This window comes from Diceros bicornis, chromosome 9 (genome assembly GCF_020826845.1).
Source record: "Diceros bicornis minor isolate mBicDic1 chromosome 9, mDicBic1.mat.cur, whole genome shotgun sequence".
Classification (NCBI taxonomy): domain Eukaryota; kingdom Metazoa; phylum Chordata; class Mammalia; order Perissodactyla; family Rhinocerotidae; genus Diceros; species Diceros bicornis.
In genome coordinates, this window is record NC_080748.1 from 77,014,873 (window position 1) to 77,037,076 (window position 22,204).

General features: G+C 38.5%; 1 protein-coding gene across 1 annotated transcript in view; it reads right to left on the reverse strand.

Moving 5' to 3' along the window:
- Positions 1 to 13,538, reverse strand: part of NALCN (sodium leak channel, non-selective) — a 289,313-nt gene extending 275,775 nt beyond the window's left edge. The window contains exons 1-2 of the mRNA XM_058548440.1: positions 13,418 to 13,538; positions 10,319 to 10,501 (exon numbers count right to left, since the gene is read on the reverse strand). Of these exons, the coding sequence (XP_058404423.1) occupies positions 10,319 to 10,501; positions 13,418 to 13,525 (291 nt within the window). The 5' untranslated portion in view covers positions 13,526 to 13,538. The remainder of the gene's footprint in view (positions 1 to 10,318; positions 10,502 to 13,417) is intronic.
- Positions 13,539 to 22,204: the final 8,666 nt, after the last annotated feature.

The following is a 22,204-nucleotide window of genomic DNA, read 5'->3' on the forward strand; positions in this document are numbered from 1 at the left end:
GATTATAGCCATTCTAACGGGCGTGAGGTGGTATCTTAGTGTTGTTTTGATTTGCATTTCCCTGATGATTAGTGATGTTGAGCATCTTTTCATGTGCCTATTGGCCATCTGTATATCTTCCTTGGAGAAGTGTCTGTTCATTTCCTCTGCCCATTTTTTGATCGGGTTGTTTGTTTTTTTGTTGTTCAATTGTGTGAGTTCTTTATATATTATGGAGATCAACCCCTTGTCAGATGTATGTTTTGCAAATATTCTCTCCCAGCTGGTTGGTTGTTTGTTCATCTTGATTCTGATTTCATTTGTCTTATAAAAGCTCTTTAGTCTGATAAAGTCCCACTTGTTTATTTTTTCTTTAGTTTCCCTAGTCTGGGTAGGCATGTCATCCGAAAAGATTCCTTTAAACCCAATGTCAAATAGTGTGTTGCCTATATTTTCTTCTATGAGTTTTATAGTTTCAGGTCTCACCTTCAGGTCTTTGATCCATTTTGAGTTAATTTTTGTGAATGGCGATAGCACATGGTCCACTTTCATTCTTTTGCATGTGGATGTCCAGTTTTCCCAACACCATTTATTGAAGAGACTTTCCTTTCTCCATTGCATGTCCTTAGCACCTTTGTCGAAAATTAGCTGTCCGTATATGTGTGGTTTTATTTCTGGGCTTTCAATTCTGTTCCATTGATCTGTGTGTCTGTTTTTGTACCAGTACCATGCTGTTTTGATTACTATTGCTTTGTAGTATGTTTTGAAGTCAGGAATTGTGATGCCTCCTGCTTTGTTCTTTTTCTTTAGGATTTCTTTAGCTATTCGGGGTCTTTTGTTGCCCCATATAAATTTTAGTATTCTTTTTTCTATTTCTGTGAAGAATGTCATTGGGATTCTGATTGGGATTGCATTGAATCTGTAGATTGCTTTAGGTAATATAGACATTTTAACTATGTTTATTCTTCCAATCCACGTGCATGGGATATCTTTCCATTTCTTTATGTCATCGTAGATTTCCCTCAATAATGTCTTGTAGTTCTCATTGTATAGGTCCTTCACCTCCTTGGTAAGATTTATTCCTAGGTATTTTATTCTTTTTGATGCAATTGTAAATGGTATTATCTTTTTGAGCTCTCTTTCTGTTAGTTCATTATTAGCATATAGAAATGCAACTGATTTTTGTAGATTGATTTTGTACCCTGCAACTTTGCTGTAGTTGTTGATTGTTTCTAACAGTTTTCCAACAGATTCTTTAGGGTTTTCTATATATACAATCATGTCATCTGCAAATAGTGAGAGTTTCACTTCTTCGTTACCTATTTGGATTCCTTTTATTCCTTTTTCTTGCCTAATTGCTCTGGCCAAAACCTCCAGTACTATGTTGAACAGGAGTGGTGAGAGTGGGCAGCCCTGCCTCGTTCCTGTTCTCAGAGGAATGGCTTTCAGTCTTTCCCCGTTGAGTATGATGTTAGCTGTGGGTTTGTCATATATGGCCTTTATTATGTTGAGGTACTTTCCTTCTATTCCCATTTTATTGAGAGTTTTTATCATAAATGGATGTTGTATCTTGTCAAATGCCTTCTCTGCGTCTATTGAGATGATCATGTGGTTTTTATTCTTTGTTTTGTTGATGTGATGTATCACGTTGATTGATTTGCGGATGTTGAACCATCCCTGCGTCTCTGGTATAAATCCCACTTGATCATGGTGTATGATCTTTTTAATATATTGTTGTATTCGGTTTGCCAATATTTTGTTGAGGATTTTTGCATCAATGTTCATCAGCGATATTGGCCTGTAATTTTCTTTCTTTGTATTGTCTTTGTCTGGTTTCGGTATCAGGGTGATGTTGGCCTCATAGAATGATTCAGGAAGTGTTCCATCTTCCTCTATTTTTTGGAATAGTTTGAGGAGGATGGGTATTAAATCTTCTTTGAATGTTTGGTAAAATTCACTGGAGAAGCCATCTGGTCCTGGACTTTTATTTTTTGGGAGGTTTTTGATTACTATTTCAATCTCTTTACTTGTGATTGGTCTATTCAGATTCTCCATTTCTTCTTGGTTCAATTTTGGGAGGTTGTATAAGTCTAAGAATTTATCCATTTCTTCTAGATTGTCCAATTTGTTGGCATATAATTTCTCATAGTATTCTCTTATAATCCTCTGTATTTCCATGGTATCCGTTGTAATTTCTCCTCTTTCATTTCTAATTTTATTTACTTGAGCCTTTTCTCTTTTTTTCTTAGTTAGCCTGGCTAAGGGTTTGTCTATTTTGTTTATCTTCTCGAAGAACCAACTCTTTGTTTCATTAATCCTTTCTACTGTTTTTTTGGTCTCAATATCATTTATTTCTGCTCTGATTTTTATTATTTCTCTCCTTCTGCTGGCTTTGGGCTTTGTTTGTTCTTCTTTTTCTAGTTCTGTTAGGTGTAATTTAAGGTTGCCTATTAGGGCTTTTTCTTGTTTGTTAAGGTGGGCTTGTATCGCTATGAGTTTCCCTCTCAGGACCGCTTTTGCTGCGTCCCATATGGTTTGATATGGCATGTTATCATTTTCGTTTGTTTCCAGATAGTTTTTGATTTCTCCTTTAATTTCATCAATGATCCATTGGTTGTTCAGTAGCATGTTGTTTAATCTCCACATTTTTGTCACTTTCCCAGTTTTTTTTTCCTGGTTCATTTCCAGTTTCATAGCCTTATGGTCTGAAAAGATGCTTGTTATGATTTCAATCTTCTTAAATTTATTGAGGCTTGCTTTGTTTCCCAACATATGGTCTATCCTAGAGAATGTTCCATGCGCGCTTGAGAAGACATACATTCCCATTTTTGTTGGATGCATACAAAACATCCACTACTGAATTCAATAAGTACAAATGATTGAGCAACGGGTGTTTTAAATGCTGTTTATTATACAGAAAAATGCAGGTGGATTATTATCTAGTATTAGAGAGCGATTTAGTGATATTTGGAGAAATTGGTTGGGCTTGCTGTAATGCATTATTAGTTTCCCCATTTAAAATAATGGAAGACAGGTTCCTGTTTTCTGAAAATATGCTATCCAACATGTTCTCAGGAACAGATTGAATGCAGAAAATGAGGAGGGCCTGCACGTGCTTTACAAGCCAGTTCACAAAGTGGGCCAGGCGTTCTCCGAGGCCAGGGGCCCTGCTTGGTTTTGCCCCTTCTCCTGGGGCAGTTACAAGCTCACTGTTAAGTGTGCGATCAATGTTTGCTGAATGATTAAAGGGAAACTTGAAAACTGTGCCTGGGTTTAAGACTGTAACGCTTATATTTATATTATACTTATATCCTAAATATCTTAAATTTTTAATACCTTAAATTTAAATTTATACATAGTTTAATATATTTGGGAAGCCACTCGGTCAATAAAACTAGTGGACAACACTAGAAAACCACAGCTTCAGTACTTTTGTTTTGAAAAATAAAGCTTCTGGGTTTGGTTTGTTGCAATAATTTTATAAACTAGGCATTATTAGATTACATTATCTTAAGCACTAGGTATGAATTTTAGGTGTGCCATAACATTGCCAAACCAGGCTACATATAATTTTAAAGAGTTGTGTATGATAAATGGGTAACAATACACTGGTTTGCTTCTATAAATATTTTATTATGGACTAATATAGTTTTATGCATGGAAAAAACTCTTCCAAAAATACAAGACCAGCATTCCCCAAATCTCTGACATATGTGTACATTGACTCACACACACTCTTCCACAGAGAAGACATATGACACACTGGAGTTACTCGCTTAATCACTAAATCTGACTGGTCCTTAGAAATATTTTAGTTGAAAATCAGTGCATACTAAACATTTAATATTTGAACAGCTAAAATATACATCTCTGTTCCAAACAATGTGAAACTTACTAAGAAAAGTATAACCTGATGCTTAAAATAGAACATGATGTGCACATATATGCCCCATATGTATTCATAATGTCCCTATATACATATGAAAAAACACAAGTTTAAGTCCTATAAGTGAACAAACACAGCACATCTTTGCAAATTATTTTGGGTAAAGAGGCTAAAAACTTGAGTGAGAGATAAAAACTTCAGTGCTACTGACAAATGAATTAGGTAGAAAAAGCATGGAAATATCTTGAAAAAATGTTTTTTAGCAGACAAGTGCTTAATAAAAGTTTAAAAAATTATAGTAGGGTTAATTGATAAGAGCATAGTAATTCAAACTTGAGTAACATGAAGGCCTCTAAAAAATTATCATAGAGCCTCTATGTGGGCTGATGTATTTTATTATGATGCAACTTAAACACCTACATATGTACATATTTTTCATGCAACTGTAAAACCAAAACAAATTTACAAATACAAAAATACAAAGCCAATAACATTTAAATTAGCAACATAAATTTACTGTGACAGATGATTTTTTTGCTAAAACTAAGTCTGACTAAAAGTTTAAGGTTTTTTTCCCAGCTTTATTGTATAATTGACAATTAAAAATTGTATATATTTAAGGTGCACAACTCCATGGTTTGATATACAACTCAACAGCAAAAAATTAATAGATAAATAACCCAATTTTAAAAAGGGCAAAGGATCTGAATAGACATTTCTCAAAAGAAGACATTCAAATGGCCAAGTATATGAAATATATGAAAAGGTGCTCAACTTCACTAATCATCAGGGAAATGCACATCCAAACCACAAGGAGATATCACCTCACACCTGTTAGACAAGAAATAACAAGTGCTGGTGAGGATGTGGAGAAAAAGGAACCCTTGTACACTGTTGGTGGGAATGGGAATTGGTACACCTATTATGGGAAACAGTATGGAGATTCATAAAAAAATTAAAAATAGAACTACCTTATGATCCAGCAATCCTACTTCTGGGAGAGTAAGTTAACTTTTAAATACAAGCATGTAATCTCAAGTCCAATTTACTCTTTGATCTGTGTCTAACATGCATGTTTGCAGAAGTATGTGGTACAAAAATGATATTAATAAAGTTATAACTTTTTTGGGAGGGCCACAATGGTGAAAATTCAGTGAGATGATACATTGAAAGCTTGGCTCAGGATAATCAGACCTCATACTTAACCATATTTAACCAAAATCTCAGCTAGCATTTAAACAGTGAATATCAGTTTTAACGAGACATGAAGCTGTGCTGATTACTTCAAGATAATGTTAGCAACGCAATATTATTAAAATGTGCATTAGGTTTGTGTTTAATCCAATTATTCCTGAATGAAAAACAGAAAAATTATATCTGATGTTAATTTTCAATTCTTACACATTGAAAATAAAAAAAATTGGTTTTAGTAAATAACTCATCGTCCAAATGTTGATGGAAGTCAGAAAATACTAGAAATGTCTCATTTGCAGCATTTTGAAAAGAACCTGGTCATAAATCAAGTTTTTTCTTTGTTAACGATTGCTTCAACTTCTAATATTTAAACTACTAAAACCTCTGTTCATTCAGTGCTCTGTTCACTTGGAATGAATATATAATTTATGTATCAAGTCCACCTCTGTTCTTTTTATCATTACACTGTGAAGATTAAAGCAATGCCTACTGTCATTTTCATAATGTGAAATTCATTTTAATTTATTAAATAACTTAAGAAACAAAACTAGGAACATGGCATGCCTTCGTTCATTCTAATTGGGATGTCAAAGAAGTCAATACATGGTAATTTCAATCTCAAAGAGCTCCACCCAGAATAGTCAGAGATTGCCATTGCCTGAATGACCAATATACACAAGTGCCAGGGTCATCCAAGGCTCTCGGGAATCACAGAATTCAAAATAGGGCCAGGCTATGCCGGGGAGTAAAGTTACAGTTGCATAAAAGAGTCCTCTCATACTCTCAAAATACCAACTTTCCTTCAAGTTGACCTCTTGGTTTAGCTACCAATTTTCAGAATTTAAGTGTATCTAAACCTAATGCTTCGAATAGCTGGCCCAGCACTTGTGGAAGACCCAGACAATTTTGGAATCATCCTGAAATCCGTTCACTGAGGCATGGCAGGTGCCCACAGCTCCCGTGGACCAACAGTTTCCCAGTGGGCTGTGGATCACATCTTAGAGAACACTGCATTTCCTGGGGTCCATGCTTAATTGCACTCACGACAGACTCTGTGAGTCTCTGAGTTTACTGGTTTCTTGGTAAGTGCATCAGGATTGCTGTGGCTTTGACAGTTCCTTTCACGTTCAATTCCTGTACTGAAATGAATTTCTCTTTTTGTATTTCTACCCCAATTTTCTGTGTCTCATCCCACAAACTTCAGAAAGCCTTTTTCAAAGCTACTTACAATATCTGGCAATAGCAAGCAGCTGGCTAGTCAAGTAACTAGCTGGAACCAATTGTGCAGTGAGTGGAATAGTGTCCCCCCAAAATCCATGTCCACTCAGAAGCTCAGAAAGTGACCTTATTTGGAAATAAGGTCTTTCAAAGATGTAATTAGTTAAGATGAAGTCATTCAGGCTTGGGGAAAGCCCTAAATCCAACTATCAGTGTCATTAAAAGAAGAGGAGAGGACACACAGAGACACACAGAGGAAAGAAAGCCACAAGAAGACAGGAGCAGAGAATGGAGTGATGCAGCTATGAGCTAAGGAATTCCAAGGATTGCCAGGAGCCACCAAAAGCTAGGAAGAGGTAAGGAAGGGTTTTTCCCTAGAACCTTCAGAAAGATCATGGCCCTGCTGACACCCTGATTTTGGACTTGGCCACCAGAATTGTGAGATAATAAACTCCTGTTGTTTTAAGTCACCAAGGTTATGGTCATTTATCATGGCAGAACTAGGAAACTAATATAAAGACCAACGTACTTACGGGCTTTTTCAAGTTTATTTCTTTAAAGGCCACTATGACAATGAAATCAAAGGAGGGAAGTCAGGCAGTAACAAACTCTTTGAAAGCAGTGCTGGGGTGATAAATAAATGCATCCGGAGAGAAGCTTCCAGCCTCACTCCTGTCTTTCATCTCTTCTACAAGATGTATCAAATAGTGTCCCCTACTTCCCACATTTCTCCTCCATATCCTTATACCCTGGCCAAACAGATATGCACTCCCAGAATTTTAAACATTGACTTCTGAGGACAAAGACAGAAACATCCCGTGTCCCAGGCTGACAGGGTCAGTAGTGCTGGTATGTGGACCAGACTGTTCTCGAGCGTGACCTGTGCTGAGGTCACTGTTGCCCAAAGCTCCCTGGCATGTATTCTTTAAGCTTGAAATCCAGTCCCTCATTCACTCAACGAGCCCAGAAAACCTTCCAAAACTTCCTTGAAAAAAAAAAAGATGGCCAGGATTTGGATTTTTCATTGAGGACTAAAAACCCTGAATACTGTTAACATTATCACTTCTTTACCTGGTTCAGCTAATTTAAGCAATTTCCATACAGCAAGGCAGTTGTGTCTAACACAAAGCAGATGCTACATAAACTACTATAAAGGTTAAACAATTGACCTCAATTTGGTAGTTTTGACCTCATGATGGTAGTTTTTTTTGAATCTCCCAAATCTCCTAAGAAAACAGACACAGCAAGTGGAATAGCATAGGAGAAAATTTCCATGGACACAACCTTGAATAAAACTAAGTGACAACATAGTCCAAAATAAAGACCAAAGTATTGACAATATCAAGATCTACTGAAGACCTCAGCTTGGGGAGGTTGTAGAGGGAAGACATGCGGGGAAGTTCTGGCTGATCCGAGAATTCCATGGCACAGAAATGACTAACAAATACTAGTGCAGTACTAAATGGAACCCTCAGAAAGTGAACCCAAGAATAACTGGCAAAATCTGTAGAAATGTAACATGGCAGGCTACAAACTGCAGTGAAGGCAAAACAAAAGAACAAAACCAAGATCAACAACAACAACAACAAATGTCCACCAAGAGGCTGCAGGAAAATCAGAGGTAACAGGACACCCTAATCTCCCAGGTGTACCTAATGGAAACTCCTTTCCAGGACACCAGAGACCCATGCTAAAGAAAAACTTCTGGAGTAGAATCCAAATTGGGTAGGGCAGGGACCTGGGGACACAGGACAAGAAGTCAGCCTTCATTTAGAAGAATAACAATAGTTGGAATACATAATAGAAAATAAGACCCCGTTACTGATAGCAAAAACACAAATTATCAAAGCACAAATATAACAAAATGTGCAAAATCTGTAGGAGGGAAAGTATAAAACACTCCTGTAAGACACAAGAGCAGACTTGATAGAATGGAAAGACTGTCCATGATTTAAGACATGAAGAATCGTGTGTGGCACGAATAACCACAAGCAAAGCCAAAGACAATGGCAATGGGGGAAAGTAATTGCAACTTACATCACAAAGGGCTAATATTCACAACACACAGAGTACCCAAAATTTAAATGAAAAAATAATAACTTGAAAATGGCCTTTATATACATAAAATCAGGCTCAATATCACTCTCAAAAGGGAAATGCAAATTAAAACTACACTGAGTTACCATTTCCCATCATCAGATTGGCAAATAACCAAAAGTTTGACAACCCATTCTGTGGTGACCACGTGGGGACAGAGGCATCTATGTACATCACTGGTCAAGAGTCCAAACGGTTCAGGGAATATGGAGTATATAGAGACTATTAAATGGCACCACCAGGAAGCAATCAGCCAAATCTACAATGTAGAACATTCTACAACATGAAAGATTCATTTTCCCAATGGCTCAATGACATGGAAAATTTTTTTGCAGGGTGTGTGGGGCTGGGACTTAAATGAGATTTAAAAATATAACAAATACACTGTGTGAACCTTGTTTGAGTCCTGATTCAAAGAAGCTAACTGTAAAAGTAAATATTTGAGACAATTGGAGAAATATGAACATGGATTGGGTATGAGCCTACATTAAGGAATTATTGTTAATTTCGCTAGCTGCGATAATGGTAGATGGTTATGTAAAAAAAAAAGAAAATTTTATCAGTCATTGATGCATAAGGAGTTATTTCTGATATAACCTGATTTCTCAGATTTGCTTTATTTTATTTATTTATTTATTTTTTGTGAGGAAGATCAGCCCTGTCCTAACATCTGCCAATCCTCCTTTTTTTTTTCTGCTGAGAAAGACTGGCCCTGGGCTAACATCCATGCCCATCTTCCTCCACTTTATATGGGACGCTGCCACAGCACGGCTGCCAAGCGGTGCGTCGGTGCACACCCGGGATCCGAACCAGCGAACCCCGGGCCGCCGCAGCGGAGCCCACGCACTTAACCGCTTGCGCCACCGGGCCGGCCCCAGATTTGCTTTAAAATGAAACAGAACTGGCCAAATATTGATAATTGTTGATGTTGAGTTATAGCGATTCATTACAACTCTAATCTCTACTTTTGTGAAGTTTAAATTTTCCATAACAAAAAGTTTTTTAAAAAGTTAAAAATGAAAAGAGTAATATATTGACTGCAATCCTTCTCTTTTAAGGGTAGCACACAATGAATTATGTAAAAAGCGAAGCAACAAAACTGACCAATAACTGCATGTTATGCATCTTCTCATTAAATTCTTGAAATCCTTCTGCAGAATAAGGCCCTTTTCCACCAAAATTACCTAAGTTAAGATGCTGATAGAACCAGTAAATGAAATAGCCGGGATTTGAGTCAAATCTGTCATTTGTCAGACCCTGACATCCATTCTGCTATGTCATTATACCACTGTCTCCCTAAATAGTACAATTTAAAATACTTTAGAGACAGCATCATCTACATATTTTTAACCTCTGTGAAGGCTAGTGCTACAGAAAGAAGAGATATCCTGTGTGAGAAATTTTCCTTCTTTTCTTTTCTTTATTTATGTTTTGTCTCTCAGTGTGACCAATTTCAGGCTACATATTCCTTTACTTAAAGTCCTAGAATTCCTTTCCATCTCATGTCCTTTCTTTTTACCTCTTTATATCTTCAAAATACAGGTTTATGACATTCTGCTGAGTATCATCATGCTGTAACTTTATCAGGTAACATTCATTCTGTATTCCATAAATCAACAGGTGCCTGGCATGGGCCATCGCTGTGCCCCGTCGTGGGTTCACTCCTAAGTGGCATGACAGACTCTACTCTGGCCTTCATGAAGCTGGCAGTTGGGACATCTAGATCCTTCCCAGATATTCCAAGACTTTGTGCCTTACACAATTTATTTAACTTTTTAAATACTCTTATGCATTATATTTTCTGGAGTTTGCCCATCTTAAAAAGACTTCAATATAGATAAAATAAAGACATGTTTTGTTTTACTGACACAAATATGAAAATATTAAACTGATGTAGATTTTCAATGCCTTGGTTTTTAGCTTAAATAACATGGAAACACTGACCTTGACGATACCCCGGATGTGCATTTTTGCTATCATCTCTGCCGTGTAGAGAAACATCAATAAAGTATCCAGAGTGAAGGTCACATACTGAAGAGGCGGGTAGTGCTCGAAGGTCATGGGCGTGTTCATACAGACAGAAATGACGCTGATGATGGCACAGATGCGCAGCAGAGAGTGAACCCACTGCAAAAACGGGCCAAAGTCACTATTCGACACCATAAAATGGTATCTTAAATTTACATTATGAACCACACTATTTGGAAAATATAAAACCGAGATTGAAATATTTCACCAGTACAGAGAAGAGGAAGAAGGAATCTAATGTCTGCTAAGTGAATATAATGTGCTAAATATTTTACATAGTTTAATTCTCAAAGCAGCCTAATTTCCACATGAACACACTAAGACTCAGAAAGGTCAAGAGACATTTCTGTGGTCATGCATTAATAAGAGCTAAAGCCTCCATGTGAACCTGGTCAGGCTACCCCAACACCTCTGACACTTTCCAGGAGATCGGGCCACAATATAGGAAGATTCTGATTCAATTAAAATATGTGTTAACACCTTCCTCATATAGAAACTTGATGTGCTATGACATTTATATCTGTTTATGTACTGTGAGCACCTAGAATCAGGGACCATATTATATTTACTGTAACTTCACTGGTATCTAGCACAATGGCCTATCCTAATAGATCATAAACGCTTTTTAAAATGAATTGATATATAACACTTCCCATATGCAGGGTTTTCTATTTGTTTCTTATATGTAACAGCCTTATATAAAAGTATATTTTAAAATCTGACCTTATTCTACATTTTCAAAAGATAATAAATGGACTTTCCTTTTTATTTTGGGAGAACATATTTCGTACAAATTTAGCCCAGATATATCTCCTCTTCCAAAATTCCAAAAAGTTCAGTTTCTGTGCAATTCTAACAGTGCACAGGCTATTTGAAGATTTTCCTTAACCCCAACATAAAGAAGGCAGAATTAAAAAGATAAATGTGTGTATGTGTGTGTATGCATAAGTGCATGTGTATAGGATATATAATCACTCACATACAGTATTTTATAATAAAAACTAATACCTAACTAATAAAAAATATTACTTACATCTGCATGCTAAACCCACACACTCAATATTACTAGTTATTAAGTATACAATTCTTAAACATAATCTAAACATGTTACTTATTGACCATCCTAGATATATATGCAGTCATGTTACTCCTTTAATATTATACTCCCCCTGAAAAAAATGTTGTAGTTTTGTGATAGATGGGTTCTGCAGCTCTGCAAGCCAGAAAGTACCAAGATGAAAAACAGAAAAGATTGTCAGAACTTTGAGGAGACTCAGACGCTTTTAGGCTGCTGAGTAGGTTATAATATTAATCTGACAGTTTTAATATTTGCATGAAGACATAATGCTACTAATTCCATACCATATGAATCACTGATGATTAAATTTATTTTAGGAGTTGATGTGCTTTTTACGCAATTTGAAGCGCTTCAATAAACATCAGTGTGTGAATTTAGTCCCATCTGGATCTCCCAACACAAAGGATCTAATTACACAAAAGAGCTTCAAAAGATGTGTTCTTCACAAAAAAATCCATTTTGAATGTAAAGAATGAATTCTAATTAAGCACTAATCATTTTAGTTAGTGCTTTCGAGCTTACATCTACAATACTACCTTCTTCAGAAGTTCTGAGAAAGCTCTGTACGTGGTAGACACTAAGAAAAAGAGAGCAAGTGCTTTATTCTCTATTCCGTTCAATTCTCTAAACATGGATGGAAGACCTACTATGCGTCAGAGATTATGCTGGGCTCTGAGGACACAAAAATGGAAACAGCACAATTCTGACTCATCACTACTTTGCAGTCTGATATGCATAATGTATATATTTATATACAATATACACTTACACTTACATGCAAATATAAAATAAGTGGAAAAAGAGGAGGTTCATTCTGTCTGTGGTGGGGAGGGCCAACTGAGGAAGCTTTCAGGGTGAAGGGCCAGGCTGACCTCTGAGCCAGCCTTCATGGTTGAGGAGGACTGGACTCATCAGAGTTGGTGAGAAAGGGCCTCTGGGCCAGGGAAACAGTGTGAACTGGCCGAATATCTTGGAGAATCGGGAAGTTGTTGGTGAGTCTCAAGTGGACAGTGTGGAGACATAGGAAAGGGCAGTTGCTGGACAAGTTAGAGCCAGAATATAGAGCCTTGAATGTAATACTAACACATTCTAATTTGCAACATAGGTAACAGGGATGTTTCAGTGATTGTAAAGCACAGGATAATGGACAGGCTGGAGAAGGAGTCTGGAGGGCAGATCAGATGAAGACAGACTGGAAAGGGCAGGGAGATGAGGCAGATGATCTTTATCATGGTCAAGGGAAAGACAAGCACTGCGAGAGTAACAGTTCATTTCCTTACTGCAGCCTCTACCGTGAGTTTAATAATGAAGTTGAGCCCGGTCCGCGTGGTAGAGCTGACTTTCCAAGACCTATGAGTAACTATGCTGGGCCGCCTTCTGGCTGCGAGACTGCCTGGTACGAAATGACACTTGGTACAGCAGACCTTCCCCTCAAGTTCTCGTCAGCTTACTTAGGCAGAGAAGGTGACAAGGTTCTTCAGAGGCACTACCCACTATCTCATTAACCTTTCCTTCTACTCAAAACTTGCAACTCAGAAGGAGACCTTTAATTTCAAACATTTGATTATCTCCTCACAGACTCATACATGTTGAGAACTAGAAGTAAATGGTAGAACAGGTTACTCCTCTGGGTCTCCAGCTTTGGATCAGCCTGAGAAGCGGCATTATATCTACATCGTGTGACTGAGGACAGTGGCACAGAGCTGGAGAGGATGGAGCCAGACCACCTAGCATACCTTCCTACGTGAGGAACTCTCAGTGGCACCTCATTACTTCCATCTGAATTGTTCTCAACTTCCAGACTCCGAGACTCATCCATATTCTACTGCAGCTCAAACAGATATTTCAAAGCCAAAGGTACGTGATTTTTGAATGATATGAATCAAGTTTCCTTTATATCAGCGTGTGCTTCTCCATACTTCAAAAAAGAAACTTACTGGCTTGTTAATCCAGAGTATGTCAGCGTTGTCCGACAGAGATTCATCGGGACCAAAGTCAGTCACCGGCTGGGCCTCCACCCTGGAGCTCTGTTTCCTTTTGAGCATGCTGAACTTAGCTCTGCCGAGCAAGTAAAAAACCGAAGTCTGGGAAAAGAAAGACAGGGCTGTGCTAGTCACCTAAACGATCTTTACCCCGATCACAAAAATGAAGTCCCCCGTATGCCTATGCATTTGTTAATTATACACATGTTCCACTATACTGTGGATAATAAACACGTGCAAATAGAAATTTTAAAAGGATGAGGTAAAAACTAATATCAATAAAAGGTTGAATTCTTTTTCTGTCAACCCAATAGATGGTCTTGTGCACTTCAACAACAGATTGCATGCCAGTTTAGAGACCACTGGAATAGATTAACTGGGGTAAAATAGCTTTGCCTCTCAGGGTACACATATTAGTAGGAAATTTTTTGAGGTCTATGTTCATATACCTAAAGCCGTCTCCACTTAAAGGGGGTCTGTGCCAGAGCACAGCTGACCAATCCAGGTGAAGTACTGAGATCTTTCCCAGGATGTTCCCCCAAGTTAATTTAATGTGACACTCACAGACATCTATTTCCAACGCTAGTCTCAAGTTGATCTCCCAATTTGGTCCTTGCCGTAGAGGATGAGGGCCAGAGAGAATGGGGAAGAACCTCCTCCAAATGCAGTTTTGTTTTCTTTTATGAATGCTGTGATTATCTCAGTTCCTCCAGCTATTCTGCCTGCTTGCCACTTATATTTCCACCATTCTGAGTCATCTCCATTTTGCTATATGTGTCACCTTCCTTTAGCCATTGCTCCCACCTTCCACAATCCAGCAGCCACTGAAGGGGACCTGCTATATGTCAGGCCTTCAGCACACAAATAGCAAATAAGTGTGACAGAATGTGAGAAGAGGGGTTGTAGAGGCAGGTGGTGCTGGACTACCCCGAGTCCACAGAGACTTCTCATTTGATGAACATCTGGATTGAGTCTTCACGGAAGGAGAGGAGCTAACGTTGCTTCTTGGATATGTATTACATTTTGGGCACTTAGGACTGATATTTTATTTAATCTTTACAACTGGTAGAACAGAGGAAACATCTTGTCTTTTTTTGCAAGCACGAGAAATTCCAGCCTTGGGACAGCTAATAACTTAACCAAGGCCACCCGAGCAAACTTGAAATTTAAAAGAAGCTCTGTCTGACCGCAAAGCTTTAGGTGTTTGTATGGACCATGCTGACGCTGAGGACTGCTTAGGAGAATTTCTAAAGGCAGGTAAGGGAGGGAAAAGGTTCTTGGGCAGAGCACAAATGTGGAGATGCCGCATCAGGAACACACAGTAGTTTCAACACCAGGAAGGTGCGCTGGCTCTCTCATCTGCTGCTCCTTGGAGCGAGAGAAAGAACCTTAACCAAGGACAATGAGCGCCACTCAATCCTCACGGGTGCACGAGAAGAACAAGAGTGTTTGCAGTATGTGTAAATAGGTACAGCTGCAATTTTCGCTAGGAAAGAGAATAAAACACAGAAGCACAGGACAAATCAGCTTTGAATCTGATTCCCTATGTTTGAGTACCTACCTCTACGTCTGTGATCTCCATGAGGCACCTAGGTAGGCGCATCTGCCCAGCCCTCCTATTCCCAGAAGAAATCAAGCTAATTGGCTTTAAGATGTGCTAGGTATTTCCAGGCTGTCTTGCTCTGAATATTGGATTCGAATATGGGCTTTGCAGTTGGCTGCACTAATTAATTTTATTTTACATAATTGAAGTTAGGGACTCTTGACATCAATATGTAAATATATGCAGAATATTCAAATTATACTTGTTCTCTGATTTACTGTGGGGGGAAACATCTGGTGGCCTCAATTTGAGATGCTTCTTGAATGACAGGTTCCTATACACTCAAAAATGGGATACAGAATCTTTTAGAAATCCTTCAAGATCGCACAACACAAAGGAGTGGTTTCACAATGTTGATCAAAGATGAGACAACAAAATTTTATAGACCTAACCACTAACCATTATGCCTTTTTCACAGAGCCAGTGGAGATTTGTGGATGCCCATTTATTACTCTTGTGATCTGGCCATAAGTTATGGTCTGAAAAATTTTTGATGTATAAATCTGACACCTTCACATATGAATTTCATGCATATTTTATTATAAATATCCCATCCAAAGCAAAAAAAAAAAAAAAAAAACCTGGATCTTTGTTTATGAATTTGTTCATCTAGAAAAGTAGACATTCAGAATTCATTTTTTTAAAATCTCTATATTGGCTATATTTGACCCCCCCAAAACACTGCAACTATAACGAATGACGTTAGCTCTCATCCACAACCACCCTCACTGCACCTACTGCAAAAGGCCCCCAAGTCAAACAGGGCCCAAGAAAACTAACTGTTCAAACTCCAACGGAACTTGGTTAATCCACACATACATTAAAACTCAACAACTAGCTCCTCAATCACCGAAATTTTGACTGATTTAATAATATTAAATATTATGCAAAGCATGCAAGTAGTAAAATAAATTCAAGTTACAAACATATGAAGAGCCCAAAATTCATTTGAGGCAGTTGATTGTAATAATTTTGCTTTATGCACAGAAATATTGTTTTACACATTCATTCATGTTGAATCAATATACCTGAGCACAGCAAACCTATTAATCCCCTGATAAAGACCAGCAGGGATATTTAAGTATCCTAGGTAAGCTTATTATTTTGATAGGAAATTGTTCCTGTGTATCTTAGCCTTATCACTATTACGTATTTATAACCCAATTTTTTTTCTATTTACGGAAGTGTCCTTTTCAAGGCAGCAGTGTTTAAAAAGTTTAAAACGCATGGCTCACAGTAGCTTTCCACACTTGATAAAAGTAGTTGGTGTTTAAGTAGTTCAACAGTGGAGGAGGCTGCACAGTTACAACATGTTCATTGATAAATCTTTTACTTGGAAACAGCTCCTGGCAACTCAGGGAGACAAGATTCATTGCTCTCTTTTAAATGGTTAAAATCCAGCTTTGTATTCTGTGATGGCAATATTTTACTTCTATTACTATTATACTTCCTTAGGTCATTCCAGCTCCGTCTTGACCAAATTAAAATTAATACATTGTTTTCTTTAATGGTGAGGTGCTTGTAACACTATGGGTCATTTCTTCTCCTTGTAACTTTCTTGGGTTTGCATTAAACTCTTTTGAGTCTTCTAAATTATGGTTTAGAGAATGTCCTCTACCTGCTGTCCCATATGCCTTGCCCTCTATGCTTAAGCCCTTACACGAGCATCTGTTCTCACCAGTTCCATCACCATCTGCTGGTGTGCAGCTACCATTACTGAGTCAAGTATCTATGCTGCTGCTTCTTCAGACACAGGCCACACCAACACCACCCTCACTTAAAAATCAACAGGACAGGTTGCTACTCGTCACACATCCTCTGCTTTACCCTTTCCTCTCAATTCCCAGATCCTACTGCCCTGGGCTTTTCAGGCCCCCATATACAGGTGCCCACATGTGCAGAAGGACTGTACAGATTCTCTTTTCACAGATTTCCACTGGTGACTTCTTTCTCCGTTCCTCATTCCTCATTCCATTGAAGTACAAGGCCCCTTTCAGTTATCCCCACTTCTAGAGCTCCTTCTAGGCCACGGCAACTCAGGTCTGGATTGCCACAAACATCAGCCTTTTTAACAGGTCCTGTCCTTTATATCAGAAATCAACTTCCCGCCACACTGATATGGTCTCTCCAGTAACCCAGAAAACCTCAGCTTATCCTCTTGTTTCTGATTCATTCATTCATTCACACAGAAAATATTACGCATCCACCACGGTATCAGGCACTGCAACATGTGCTGGCTACACAGCAGGGAACAGCAAAGGCATTCGGGACCCATAAACGGCCTGCTTTGTTTAACCTCATGTTTCAAGGACACCGAGTCCCACTTATACTTCCTTTCACACTCATACCACATGCTCCACTCGAGTTGCCCAAACATGCCATTACCCACCATCCTCTAATCCTCCTCAACCACGCCAGCTCCTTTATTCCAGCTGGGTCCTCTTGTCGTCTGCTGCCAATCCCACATCAGTCCTTCCTATTCCCCAACTCAACTCATGAAGAGTTTTTGTCTGTGTGTGATTTGTTTGTTACAATGGAAAGATTTAATGTTTGGGAATACAAGTGTAAACCAGGGAAACATACCACTCTAGTAGACTCACAGCATCTATTTTATTCTAAAAAGCCCCAAAAGAAGACAGAAGTCACTGATTTCTTATTAATCAGTAGGCATCATGACAACTGGCAACACATCAAAATCAATGACTATTCTTTTGATCACTTATGTGCACAAACGCTGGGCCTGTATGAGTTCAAGTGGAATCGTTTATCTACCGTCCCATTCAAGATACACATTTAACTTGCTTAGTATCTGCCACAGTTTTGGAAGGAAATTAAAATAACAGAATGTTCAATAATATCCCTTGAACTTCTCAATCCAAGATTTACTTTTATATCTCTGGAAGGACAGTCTTCATTGCTAGGAGAGGCTTCACATTCATTCATGGTCTCACAAACGCATTCAGTGAAAAAATAAAATAAAATAAAAGGAATTATCCCAGCCATTGTGTTAGGGGATGTGGATTTAGCATTAACAAAACATACTTGGTCTCCTTCCTCCTAGAATGCCCGAGTGCCCTGTGTTCCTGACACAGCAGATCAGATGTTTAATTTCAAGCAGAGCAGCCGCTTAACTAAACGAGAGCCTCTGACTGCCACGCACTCACTCCTCGGCCTCCGTCCAATGGTTTTCTTCTTCTCCCACAGATTTATTGCTAGCTCCGTACCACCTCCCCGGGCAAAGGATACTGGGCACTTGATTCCAGTGTGCCTCTGAATCTGTGCTACCAGACACAACGAGATTCACGTGACAAGCCAGGACAGCTGGCTAACTGGTCCTTTGCTAGACTCAAATACCTAAATCTTAAATTAAATTACAAGAAAGTAATTTTATTTTATTTTCATTACACAAGCAATACAGGTTTGTGGTAGAAAAATTAGGAAAAAAAATATAAACAAAATGAGAACCAAAGAGAAAACTATCAGGAATTCCCCTTCTAGGAACTCAACTGTTTTTGCAAACTGTTGTTGAGCGAATACATTGTGCCAGCCACTGGGCTGCAGAGACAGCAATACTCAGATATGCTCTCTCTCTCCTCATGGAATTTCCTTTAGCTAGAGCGCTTACTCAACGGGATATGCCTTGTATCTCTTTTAGTATTTTCTTTTCCATATATATTTTTCCATGCATATATTTATTTTTAAATTGCTGCTTAAACACTGTTTTGTAATCAGCTTTTTTTTCTGGCAGTATCCTGTGAACATCTTCCTGTGTCAATAAATATGCATGCACAGAAAATCCTAACTGTAAACAAATATCACCTTCAAACCTCTGCCCTTCCGTGTCTTTCTTGTCTCCTAAGCTCATTTACATACCTGTATGTTCAAGGCCTTGCCACGTAAACAGATACAAGCACATCTTTCTAGATTAGGTTCCCAATGTTGAATTTATAGTGGAGAAACATATCACCCCATATTTGGGGAGATAACTGAATTTGACATTACCAATTTTTTAATCTGAACATTACAATCTTAATTCTTAATTCAAGTACTTCTATTTCTCTCTTTTTTGTTTCATTTGGCCATAAAACCCAAAACAACAAACCACCAATATCTACATTTGAACATATCTGCCTTTTCCCAAATGCATATTTAAATTTTCTACTGTACATCTTCACACCATAATAACAATTTGAAGACAAAAGAGGATGCTTATTCCTGATGCCAGAACTGCCCAAATGTCATCGTTTCTGCAAAGTCAGACTGTCCATTTTGTCTGGCCAAATTTCCTTCCTGACAGAAGACATGTCCATTCAAAACAAATGAACATAGCCTCATACATGTTATGCCATGGTTTTAAATTAGGAAAATCCCCACTATTTTTGTCTGATTTTCTGTTCTCCAAAATCCATCTGTCCTGCCTCAGGCTCCCCTACCCCATCCACTCATCCCTCCTCCCACTCCCAGGGCACACTGGGGCCTCAGAGCCTCTGCAGACCGCACCTCTCTCTGCCCAGCTCAGTGTCTTCTCACTCACTCCATCTGGAATGGCTAACTCCCCTCATTCTTCAAGCCCAGATCATCTTTGTTCTCTGCCATAGGCCCCGAGGACCTGTGTCCCGTGCTCTCGCAGCTCTCTACACCATGAGCTCCCCTCCTACAGCCTCTAAGGCCAGGCATGCAGCACTTCCCCACACTGGGCTCCAGCAACCCCGCATCTCCTGTTTACTGGTGCCCACTGCCTTTGATCTTAATAATCAAAACCGTTTAAGGGAAAGTGTAAAGGCAGAATTTGATGTAAAACTGAATAGATATTCCCTAGTCCAAATGCTTTGTAAAAAGGAAAACAATTCTCAAACACACACACAGAGAAACCTACCAAAAAACCCACACAAAAACATGATAAAATGCTTTGGAAGATAAGGACGTTCCCATGGTACAACAGTGAGCTCATCAGTTGACTTCCTCCCAAATTACGTTGACCGCCACATAAAAACAGACTCCTTCCAACACAAATGTTTACTGAAGCCTTATCCTGTGCCAGGCCTTGCTCTAAGCATGTCACACATCATGTCATTCAATTGTTACAAGACGGTTTCACAGATGAGGAAACTTAGGCATGGACCTGAGCCAGGATATGAACCAAGACAATGCAGTTTACAGAACTATTAAAAATATACTATAAAATACGTAATAAAAAGAAAAATACTTTGTCAACATATCCTAACCACACAACCTGGTGATTACAAAGTCTCTTAGTATTAATTGTTGTTTTTGAAAACAGCACAGACATGTCTCATTTATTAAAACTAAATCCAATTTTATTATAGGATTCATTTTATAGTTATTCCAGCCACACATTTATAACAATGTGTCCATTTGTTTCCTGGCAAGAAATCATCAAACTTCTTATCAAATCGATCTAAATGTCACTTTCAGGTTTCTGAAGTCATTATTCATTTATCTAGCCTTTTTCCTTGAGGGTGAATCCTAGAAATATTCTATTATGCTTTTATTATCTTTTCTCTAAATTTTGCAAAAAAAAAAAAATAGAGAAAAAAGCATTTACTAACTCCCATCTGATAATCTTACATCACATAGTAAAGAGACAGCTGTCTTAATTTCCTAAAGATGACAGATTTCTTAATTTCCTAGAGTTAGTTTTAGTCTCATAAATTCTTGACGGAATGTGCTGAGAATGTGAAAATTAGAAAATAGATTCCACTTATGATGCATGGTTAACAGAGTGTATGTTTTTCTGCAGAGACTGTACTATGGCAGAAAGAAGGGATTTACTGAGAAAAACCCTTCTGTCATACTCAAAATCTACAGCTCAGCACACAGGCAAGGTTGTGATTCTGTTTTGTCGTGTACTCCGTTCTTCCAGCAAGGAAAATCCAGACTAAATGGAAGTTATCAATTAGAAGTCAGCAAGTAGTGGCTGTTTATTCAACAAAAAGAACTGTTTAATCTAAAAGTTTCCAACAGTAATGTGTGAGGCTATCGGAGAGGTGCTCAGCTCCTCTCTGGATATTCTCAGAGAGAATGACCATATATCATGGAGTTTGCAGAAATGACCTCTGCACTGTCTGGGAGTTTGCAATAGATTACATCCCAAGGGACCTTCAGTGATAAAATTTATCAACACACACGTGAAGCTGCTCATAATTTTATACATTTTATCAATTCTTAGGGTAGGGTGATGGTCTGTAAACTACTGTACATAATTTTACAAGAGAATCCAGCTTAAGCATTATGGGGTTTTTTTCCACTTGAAAGATGAAAGCAAACATTTATTGACAGCTGGCTCTGTGTCAGGCACTATTCCAAGGCCTCAACACCTTTCTGAAGCAGAGTAAAAGTCTGACGCAGACTTGCCCAGAACCACATGAGTTGGAAGTAAGTTTAGAACCCAGGGAATCTGTTTTGTTGCAGAACACAGGCAGGGCAGGGAGGGAGTGAACGGGCAGAAAATTTGACTCTTAATTTCTAACTTCAAGAACATTTGTAAAATTCAAATGTTTTGCAACAATGATGAATTTCATTTGTGATTTCTTCAAAACACGTAAAATATGAGAATAATTAATTTTTAAGCTTAAACAAATTACACCTAACATCTGCTGAGGGTTTATGATGCATGAGGCTGAGAGCTTTGCGTGGATGATCTCATCTACTCACCACACCTCAGAGAGGCAGGTATTCTATGATTGCTATTTTACAGATAAAACTGAGGTTTAGAGAAGGTAGGTGCCCTGTCCTAGGTCACTTTCTGGTCTTTATCTTCATGCTATTCAGCTGTCTGCACCCTTCAATCTGACCTTTCCAGGGCTTTGTGAATAGAATCTTCTTTCCCAGACATCAGAGATGGGAGTCTCCAATTCTTGCCTCTCCCTTGTCTAAACAGTGAACTTAAATTAAAGCATGGCTGCCCCTAGAACTACAATGCCAGTCCTTCTCGGCCACTCTCAAGCAAGCCTCTCCTCAGTCCCGTTTGCTCATAAACTGTATGGGCTAGATGCCTCTTTCCCTCTAATTGGGCTTCTGCTTGGAGGAAAGGCAGGCAGCTGTGTTGTTCTCTCTCTTAAGGCAGCCTGAGTCCTATGGCTGACCCATCAACATAGCAGAGCAGATCACTTTGCAGA